General features: G+C 51.8%; 1 protein-coding gene across 1 annotated transcript in view; it reads left to right on the top strand.

Moving 5' to 3' along the window:
- Window positions 1-7,136: 7,136 nt before the first annotated feature.
- LOC308273908 (charged multivesicular body protein 3) overlaps window positions 7,137-10,387 on the top strand; it is a gene marked incomplete at both ends in the record, with an annotated part of 40,171 nt that continues 36,920 nt past the window's right edge. Inside the window, one exon of the mRNA XM_080711316.1 lies at window positions 7,137-7,362. Within this exon, the coding sequence (XP_080567442.1) occupies window positions 7,137-7,362 (226 nt within the window). The remainder of the gene's footprint in view (window positions 7,363-10,387) is intronic.

Here is a 10,387-nt window from a genome sequence, read left to right as displayed (position 1 = left end):
AAGGCAGCGCTCATCGAGTGACTTAAAGAGGAGCTGGGGGTGGCGCATGCCTGCAATCTCAGGGCTTGGGAGGCTGAGAAAGGAAGATCTCAGGTTTGAGGTCAGCCTCGGCAAGTTAGCAAGAGACTGTGTGTGTGTGTGTGTGTGTGTGTGTGTGTGTGTGTGTGTCTGTCTGTCTGTCACTGGGGATTGAACCCAGGGGCAGTCTACCTCTAAGCTGTACCTCCAGCTTTATTTATTTTTTTTATTTTTTATTTTTTATTTTTTGGTGGTACTGGGGGTGGAACCCAGAGGCTTTCTACTTCCGGGCTATACTCCCAGACCCATTTTATATTTTATTTGGAAACAGGGTCTCACTAAGTTGCTGAGAGCCTCACTAAGTAGCTGAGGCTGGCTTCGAACCTGTGCGATCCTCCTGTCTCAGCCTCCCAAGTATGGGGATTACAGGCGTGCCCCACCACCTGGCTTCTATTTTATTTTTTGAAACAGGGTCTCTCTAGGTTAATGAGAGTCTCACTACTTGCTGAGGCTGCCCTTGGATCTGCAGTTCTCCTGTCTCAGCCTCCTAATCACTGAGATTACAAGCCACACCCAGTTATGTTTCTATTGCATTCGTTGCATCTAAAACGTCAATTAGCCAGGCGTGGTGGCACACGCTTGTGATCACACAGCACACAAGTGGCACACAGCACTTGGGAGGCTGAGACAGGAGAATCGCATAGGTTCGAAGGCAGCCTCAGCTACTTAGGGAGGCCCTTGTTTCCAAATAAAGTATAAAATAGGTCTGGGACTATAGCCCAGAGGTAGAAAAGCCCCTGGGTTCCACCCCCAGTAGCACTCACACACAAAATAACATTAGTTAGCCAGACTGACATTCTTAAAAGCATGTTCATATTGTACTTATTTTATATTTTATTTTACTTTATTTTATTGGAACTAAAGATCGAATCCAGAAGCATTCTACCTCCCATCTACACCACCAGTCCTTTTTTTTTTTTTACTTTGAAACAGGGTCTTGCTGAATTCCTAAGGCTGGCCTCGAACCTGTGATCCTCCTGTCTCAGCCTCCCTGGTCCGGCGCACCCCAGCTAGCTCCCTCCAGCTGGCGGGCACTCCGCTCCCCGGCTCTGATGCTCTGCAGGCCGTAGGTGGAGGTGGTAGTTGTCTTGAGCCTCTCATGACCTTATCTCTGCATCGAGTTCTGCAGGTGAGGGCCGCTGCACCTGGAGCGCATGCGGTCTGTTCACACTGGGCTCTGCTGCCAGCTCCCCTCTCTGCGTGGGTCCTTGGCAGCCTGAGCTCCACGGCCTGGCGCCTGCGGCCATGTCTGTCCCCACTGTGACTCCTGCCTCCGGCCATCTGGGCTGGCAACGGAGTCCTGTCCTTGGTGGGGCCTGGGTGTGGGGGGTTATGATTACTGTCGCCTTCTGCCCACAGCGAGGACCTAGGCTCAAGCTAGCTTGGAGAGGGTGTCAGGGCTGGGTATAGACGCCTCCGGCACCTCCCTGCCACAGTGGTTGGGGTGATTTGGGGTGGGCAGGCTTCTGGCCGGTCCATGCTGGTAGTGAGCTTGGCCTGGCACACAGATTGCAATCTGGAGTCCTGGGCCTGGCTTGGGCATTCATGCTGCGGTGGCCTGCGCTGGAGGGGGGACTGCACCTGTGAGGACCTGCTCTCGCCAGCCAGTGTGCTGTTTGAGGAGAGCTACATCAGAAAGCAAGAATTTAGCCGGGCGTCGTGGCACACGCTTGTAATCCCAGCATTTGGGAGGCTGAGACGGAGGATCGTGGTTCAAGGAGGATCGTGGTTCACGGACAACCTCGGCTACTTAGCAAGGCCCTCCAGAACTTAGTGAGATCCTATTTATAAGAAATAAAAACCCAGCCGGGCGTGGTGGCCCACGCGCTTAATCCTCGCGCTTGGGAGGCAGAGACAGGAGGATAGCGCAGATTCGAAGCCAGCCGCGCTGGCTTCGGAGACCCTGTTTCCAAATAAAAATATAAAAAAATAGGTCTGGGAGTGTAGCCCGGAGGTAGAAGGGCTTCCAGGAACCCCAGTACCACCAAAAAAAAAAAAAAAAAGCCAGCCTCAGCTACTTAGTGAGGCTCTCAGCAACGTAGTGAGACCCTGTTTCCAAATAAAAATATAAAAAAAGGTCTGGGAGTATAATCTGGAGGTAGAAAGCCTCTGGGTTCCACCCCCAGTACCACCAATAAATAAATAAATAAGCCGGGCGTGGTGGCGCACGCTTGTAATCCCAGCATTCGGGAGGCTGAGACCTGGAGGATCGCGGTTCGTGGACAGCCTCAGCTACTTAGTGAGGCCCTCTGCAACTCAGTGAGACCCGGTTTCAAAATAAAGAATAAAAAATAGGGCAGGGGGTGTAGCCCAGAGGTCAAATGCCCCTGGGTTCCATCCCCAGACCCGCAAAAAAAATAAAAAAAATAAAAAAATAAAAAATAAATAAATAAATAAAATTAAAACCCAGTACCGCAAAAAAATAATTAAAAATAATAATAAAATAAAAAATACAGCGGGGGGTGTAGTTTGGAGATAGAATGTCCCTCGGTTCAATCCCCAGTACCACAATAAAAGGAAAGAAAGAAAGGAAGAAAGAAAGAAAAGAAAAAAAGCAAGAATTGCACCATGACAATCAATAGTATGATAGCAGGGATTGAACCGTGTTCTACTTCTGAGCCATGCCCCCCTGCCCTGTTTTATTTTTTATTTGGAAACAGGGTCTTGCTAACTTGCTGCCAGCCTTGCTAAATCGTGGATGCTGGCTTCCTCCCTTCAATTCTCCTGTCTCAGCCTCCCAAGTACTGGGATTATAGACAGAGGCCACCATACCCAGCTTTTATTATTTTTTGTTTTGAAACAGTGTCTCAGTAAATTGCTGAGCTTTTTGCTAAATTGCTGAGGCCAACCTTAAACCTGCAATCCTCCTGTCTCAGTCTCCCAAGGTCTGGGATTACAGGCGTGTGCCACTCTGCCCTGCTGATAGGTCATTCTTTAAACTCCCAGGGTGCTTTGCCCTGCAAGCCAGGCGGAGTCCAGAGTCCGAGGATCAGGTGACACTAGACCAGATTTCTCAATAGAACCAGTGTTGACTTTTGGGGCTGGGTAATTGTGCGTGCGTGCGTGCGTGCGTGCGTGCATGTGTGTTACTGAGGTAATGGCTACACCCCAGCCATTTTTTTTTTTTAACTGATCTCACTAAGTCGCTGCTGTGGCTCTTGTTAAATTGCCGAGGCTGGAGCCGGGCGTGGTGGCGCACACTTGTAATCCCAGTACTTGGGAGGCTGATACAGGAGGATCACAGGTTCACAGTCAGCTTCAGCTACCTAGCGAGGCCCTGTTTCAAAATAAAGAATACAAAATAGTGCTGGGGTGGGGGGTGGGGTGAAATTTGGAGGTAGAATGCCCCTGGGTTCAATTTCCAGTACTGCAAAAAAAAAAAAATTGCTGAGGCTGGCCTCAAATCTGCAACCCTCCTGCCTCAGTCTCCTACATTCTGGAGTTACAGACATGCACCACCACGCAGGGCTCTATTTTAGTGCTTTGTAGGGCACTTTCCCCCGCTTTCCGCCAGCGGGGCTGTCCTATGGTCGCACCCTGTGTTACTGCAAGCCTCAGGCCATCAGAGGAGGGGACAGTTTAGCCCAGGATGAGAGGTGACTTGTTATTTGCTTTTCCACCCATATTGACTTTGCCTTTCAAGCTTTTGTTCAGAAAGGGGACTGAGTTCTGTCCTGGTGCCAGGAGAAGGCAGCACTGGAGACAACCCTGAGAGGAAGCTGGGAGGAGCCTCTCGCTGTGCACTGGGTGGGTGGCGGGGCAGCGGGAAGGAAGCGAGAAATTCATAACTTGCCTTACTCAGCGGCAGGACTGACCATGGCCTCACCCATGACTGCAGTTCTGGAATTTTCCAGTTCGGTCTTTCTTTCTTTCTTTTCTTTTTTTTTTCTTTTTCTTTTTCTTTTCTTTTTTTTTTTTTTTGTGGTACTGGGGATGGAACCCAGGGGCATTCTACCTCCAAGCAACACCTCCAACCCTATATTTTTTATCCTTTATTTTGAAACAGGGTCTTGCTGAGTTGCAAGGGGCCTAAGTAGCTTAGGTTGTCCGTGAACCACGATCCTCCGGTTTCAGACTCCCTAATGTTGGAATTACAAGTGTGTGTGCAGCTGGGCATGGCGGCGCACGCTTGTCATCCCAGCATCCAGGAGGCTGAGACCGAGGGATCACGGTTCGCGGACAGCCTAAGCTACTTAGTGAGGCCCTCCACGACTTAGTGAGACCCTGTTTCAAAATAAAGAGTAAAAAATAGGGCAGCGGGTGTGGCTCAGAGGTCAAATGCCCCTGGGTTCCATACCCAGACACACACACACACACACACACACACACACACACACACGAACAAACAAAAAATAAAAAGACTAAAAAATACTAGGCTAGAGGTAGAATGCCCCTGGGTTCCATCCCCAGTACCAAATAAATAAATAAATAAAGTAGGGCTAGGGGTGTAGCTCAGAGATAAAATGCCCCTGGGTTCAATCCCCCAGAGAGCACACGCATGTAAGCACTCATACACGCGTGTACACACACGCAATATCACCCAGAACGGGGTCACCATGACTGACGTGCCCCAGGATTCTGGGATTTCAGGCCCAAGCTGGTGACAATGAACTGTCGAGTCCAGTCCTGGACTGGAACAAAAACAGTCCCAGAAACGATCACACTGAAGCCAGCAAAGCCAGGAGCAAGGTCCGCGGGCCGCCCACTCCCACTCCTCCGCCTCTTCCTCCGCTTCCTTCTCCCCGTCCTCCCCGTGGCCCTCCTGTACCAGCTGGGCACTGAAATGCCTCTGTTCGCTCTCCTGGCAAGGGCGCCATTCCGAGGCCACAGGTCCCCGGTGCAGGCCCTTCCGCCCACTGCCTGGTGAGCCAAGGTGAGGGGGACACTCGCCCCCTCCTGCTCTCCCTCCCGGCTTAGGGCCCCGGACGGTTCGCACAGTGGTTCGCACAGTGGCTCACGGCCCTCATTTCTCTGTCAGTTCCTGGGCTTGCTCCCTCCTGATGAAGGCCGGTGGAAGCCAGCCTTGTCCAGTTCACAGTTAAACTCTCCCCTACCTCCTGCAAGTCTGGCAGAGATTGGCAGAGTGTGCTCCGTGGGGGTTAAACAAGCGAGCACTGTGGGCGGGTGTGTGCCACGCTTTTATATAAACCCTCGTGCTGGCAGTGCCCATAAAACACAGTCCTTTGTACCTGGACATTCCAGCACTCAACAACCTTTGTCCCAGGTCATCAAGGCTTTCATGCCTGGCTTTTAACACCCCTGAGCCAGAAGGCTGGAAGAAGATTGTACCAGTCAGGGACAAAAGTCTGTTAGAAGTAGCAGCCTACACCCTGCTTCTACCCCCCCCCCCTTTTTTTTTTCTCTCGGCAGTGCTGGGGATGGAACTCAGGGGGATTCTATCTCCAAGCTATACCCCCAGCCATGTTTTACATTTTTTATTTTGAAAAAGGATCTCACTGAGTTGCCAAGGGCCTCACTAAGTAGCTGAGGCTGCCGCAAGCCATGATCCTCCTGTCTCAGCCTCCCGAATGCTGGGATGACAAGCCTGCGCCACCACGCCTGGCCTTCTAACTTCCCTTTTGACCAAATCCTCCAACACTACTACACAACCATATTCTCATGTAAAAGTCGAAAAACAGCAGGGCATGATGGGCCTCGCCTGAAATCCCAGTGTTGGGCAGCCTGAAGGAGGACCTCGGGTTCTAGGATAGCCTCAGCCACGCAGCCAGGCTGTCAGGAACCGAGTGTGACGTTGCTTCAAAAACAAAAGAACAACCTGGCATGGTGGCGCACACTTGTAATCCCAGCATTTTGGGGGCTGAGACAGGAGGTTCGCGGCCAGCATCAGCTACTTAGTGAGGCCCTTTGCAATTCAGTGAGACCCTGTGTCAAATTAAAGAATAAAAAATAGGGCTGGGGGTGTAGCTTGGAGGTAGAATGTCCCTGGGTTCCATCCCCAGTACCGCAAAAATAAAATAAAAGAATAAAAAGAAAGGGCTGGGTGTGTTAGCTCTGAGGTAGAATGCCTCTGAGTTCCATCCCCAGTACAAAAAAAAAAAAAAAAAAAAAAAAAAAAAATGCTGGGCGTAGTGGCACACGCTTGTAATCCCAGTATTTGGGGAGCTGAGACAGGAGGATCGCAGGTTCGAGGTCAGCTTAAGTAAGTAGTGAGACTTTCATCAACTTAGCGAGACCCTGTTTCAAAAAAATAAAATAGAGGTAGGGGGTGTAGCTCGGAGGTAGAATGCCCTGGGTTCAATCCCCCATTACTACAAAATAGAAGGAGGAGGAGGAGGAGGAGGGGGAGGAGAAGCAGGAGGAGAAGCAGGAGAAGAAGAAGGAGAAGATAAAGGAGAAGAAGAAGAAGAAAAAGAAGAAGAAAAAGAAGAAGGAGAGAGAAAGAGGAGAAAGGGGAAAAAACAGAACATGGGAGGGGCGACCGTGGGGAGTGTAGAAAGTACAGGCAGGCGGCAGCCAGATCCGGGTTTGACCCCGCCCCCACAAAAACCACGCCCACACTCGACGTCACGACAACACCGTGCCCCGCCTCTGGCCCCGCCCTCTGGCGAACTGCTGCGCTCGGTCAGCGCCCCGCCCCGCCCCCGGCCCCGCCCCACAACCTGGCCCCGCCCCACCGCCTGGCCCCGGCCCCGCCCCGCCCCGCTGCCACTGTTGCCCCAGCCCCGCCCTATCCCCGCCCCGCCGCCTGGCCCCGCCCCGCCGCCTGGCCCCGCCCGTCGCTGGCCCCGCCCCGCCGCCGGCCCCGCCCCGCCCCCGGCCCCGCCCCGCCGCCGACGTCAGCTGTTGTGTCTCGGCTCGGCCGCGGCCGCAGCGGGTCCACAGCTCCGCGGCCGCGGGAGGCGGCGGGGGCGGCGGGACGCGACCGCGACCTGTCGCCCGTCGGGACGAGGCCGGCGCTGCTGGCGGAGGCCGCGGCCCGGCGGGGCCTAGTCGCTGGGCTCCGCGCCTCCAGGTCCGCCGCCCGGCCTGCCCGCGGGACGCGGCCCGAGGGCGGGAGCTCGGCCTCCGCCGCCGCCCGGGCAGGGCCGGCCGGGAAGATGTGGCTGAAGCTCTGCTTCCTGCTGCTCTACCTCCTGGTCCTGTTCGTCCTGGCGCGCTTCTTCGAGGCCATCGTGTGGTACGAGACGGGCATCCTGGCCACGCAGCTGGTGGACCCGGTGGCGCTGAGCTTCCGCAAGCTCAAGACCATCCTGGAGTGCCGCGGGCTGGGCTACTCGGGGCTGCCCGACAAGAAGGACGTCCGCGAGCTGGTGGAGAAGTCAGGCGAGCGCGGGCCCTCCCCGGGGGCGGCCGGGCCCCCGCCGTGCCCCCGCCGTGCCCCCGCCCGCCGGGCGCGGCTGCCCCTCCGCGGACCCCGCCGGGCGCGGCTGCCCCTCCGCGGACCCCGCCGGGGACCCCGCCGGGCGCGGCCTGCCCGCCCGGTCCTCGGGGGAGGCCGACCGCAGGGGGCGCCGAGGTCGGGGAGAGCCGGCCAGGTTTCCTAGGTCCGATTTTCTCCCACAAAATATGCCCGTCCCAGTGTTGAGAAGGTAGCTGGGATGGTCTGGAGCGCCCATGTGTGTCTTAAAGGTTATTCTTACATGACAGCTTAAGAGTAGCTTTTTGGCGTTGCTCATTGAGTGAGTCTTCTCAAAATTCAGGCATGTCAACAAACTGAAAGGCGTTGTTCGTCTGTGGAAATACAGGAAAAGAAGAACTCCAAAACACAGCCTGCAAATGGCAGTGCATGTCAGGATTGTAATAGCAAGCCACGCCGGAGGGGAAACATTGGGATAATCAGTATTCAGGAGGCACTTGGGACTAAGATTTAAATGTTAAATCATAAAGTCAAATATGGGCGAAGTGCACACCGCACCGTATTGGCTTTTCTTTACACTGGTGAATGGTGTGGGCGGGAGGCTGAGACAGGAGGATCGCGGCCGGCCTCCGCCACTACTTAGCGAGGCCCTCTGCAACTAGTGAGACCCTGATTCAAAATAAGGAATGTAAAATATGGCTGGGGGTGTAGCTTGGAGATAGAATATCCCTGGGTTCCATCTCCAGTACCACAATAAGTAAATAAATTAGTGGAAATACTGTGAACTTTTGTTATGACACCTGCCTTGTTTGTTTATTTAGAGTCTCTCTCTCCATATATATATATTATAATATATAATATATATATATTATATATTGTGGTACTGGGGGTGGAACCCAGAGGCTTTCTACCTCCGGGCTATACTCCCAGTCCTATTTTATATTTTATTTGGAAACAGGGTCTCACTAAGTAGCTGAGGCTGGCTTCGAACCTGTGCGATCCTCCTGTCTCAGCCTCCCAAGCGCGGGGATTACTTGCGCCACCATGCCCAGCTCTAGAGTCTGTATTTCTGTCAGGATTTTATTTTGTTGTTTTAGTTTTTGTATTGGGGATTGATCTCAGGGACATTCTACCTCTGAGCATGTTATACCCCAGCCCTTTTTATTTTTATTTTGAAACAGAGTCTCACAAAGTTCCTGAGGCTGGCCTCAAACCTGCACTCTTCCTAAGTTACCCAAGTAGTGGGCAATTACAGTTGTGTGCCTGCATACCTGGCTCAGTCAGGACTTTTTTTTTTTTTTTTTTTTTGTGGTACTGGGGATGGAACCCAGGGGCATTCTACCTCTGAGCTACACCCTCAGCCCTATTTTTTATTCTTTATTTTGAAACGGTCTCAGTGAGTTGCAGAGGGCCTCACTAAGTAGCTGAGGCTGGCCTTTGTGGTACTGGGTATTGAACCCAGGAGCATTCTGCCTTTCATCTACACCCCAAGTCTTTTTATTTTTATTTTGAAACAGGGTCTCTCTAGGTTGATGAGAGTCTCACTATTTGCTGAGGCGGTCCTCAAACGTGCGATCCTCCTGTGTCAGCCTCCCAAGCATTGGGATGACAGGTGTGCAGCTCGGTGTCTGGCTTGGGTCAGGATTTTTAGAAATTTGTATCTTGCCTTTTTGTCGCTTGTCATCATCACTTGATGGGTTGAGGAGTAGAACTGAAATATGCTAAGAGAATGTGTGTGTGTGTGTGTGTGTGTGTGTGTGTGTGTGTGTGTGTTACTGAGGATGGAATCCAGGGCATTCTACCTCTGAGCTACACCCCCAGCCCTATTTTTTATTCTTTATTTTGAAACAGGGTCTCACTGAGTTGCAGAGGGCCTCGCTAAGTAGCTGAGACTGGCCAGAAACCGGGATCCTCCTGTCTCAGCCTCCCAGATGCTGGGATGACAAGCGTGCGCCACCACGCCCGGCTTTGTTGTTGTGGTTTTAAGTGTATGTGTCAGCTGAGTCTTTTACAAGATAATTTTTTCCTTATTTAGTACCTTCAAGGCACATGGTGTCATAGACAATAACACATACTCCACAGCAGTTTAGCGCCTGCATAGCTGTAGTTTAAAGGTTATAAAACTTTTAACTCACTACTAGGTTATAGGGAGGGGACCTCCTCTGAAAAGTGAGACATTTTTCTTTAGAAAATGTTAAAAAAAAAGTGTACTATTATTTTGTCTGTTGTCTGGTTTATAAAGACTTCTCCATAAGGATGAAAACGGTGTCACTGAAGTAAAAGATCTCACCAGGCCTGTGATCCCAGTACCTGGCAGGCTGAGAGAGGAGGGTCACAGGCTCTCGGCCAGCCTCAGCTACTTGTGAGGCCCTCTGCAACTTAGTGAGACTCTGTTCCAAAATAAAAAACAAAATAGGGCTGAGAGAATACCCCTGGCTTCCACCCCCAGTACTCCCCACACACAGGATCTCTAATAAATAAACTCTCCAGGTTTGTTTAGTTATTTATTTTTAGTACTGGGGATCTAACCCTGGGCGAGGTGCTCTACTTTACCACTGAGCTACAATCCTCGCCCAACTCTCCAGGTTTAGAAATGAGAAGTGTTTTATCTGCTAAAGTCAAATCATTTTCCTTCTTACTTGCTTTTTTTTTTTTTCTTTTCTTTTTTTGTGGGTCTGGGGATGGAACCCAGGGGCATTGGACCTCTGAGCTACACCCCCTGCCCTATTTTTTAGTCTTTATTATTTATTTATTTATTTATTTTTGTGGGCCTAGGGATGGAACCCAGGGGCATTCAACCTCTGAGCTACCACCCCTGCCCTATTTTTTATTCTTTATTTTGAAACAGGATCTTACTAAGTTGCAGAGGGCCTCACTAAGTAGTTGAGGCTGGCCACAAACCATGATCCTCTGGTCTTAGCCTCCCGAATGCTGGGATTACAAGCGTGCACCACCACACCCGGCTTTTTTAGTCTTTATTTTGAAACAGGG

Source organism: Muscardinus avellanarius (assembly GCF_963383645.1).
Source record: "Muscardinus avellanarius genome assembly, chromosome: 15".
NCBI lineage: Eukaryota > Metazoa > Chordata > Mammalia > Rodentia > Gliridae > Muscardinus > Muscardinus avellanarius.
This window is presented reverse-complemented; position numbering and strand designations above follow the sequence as displayed.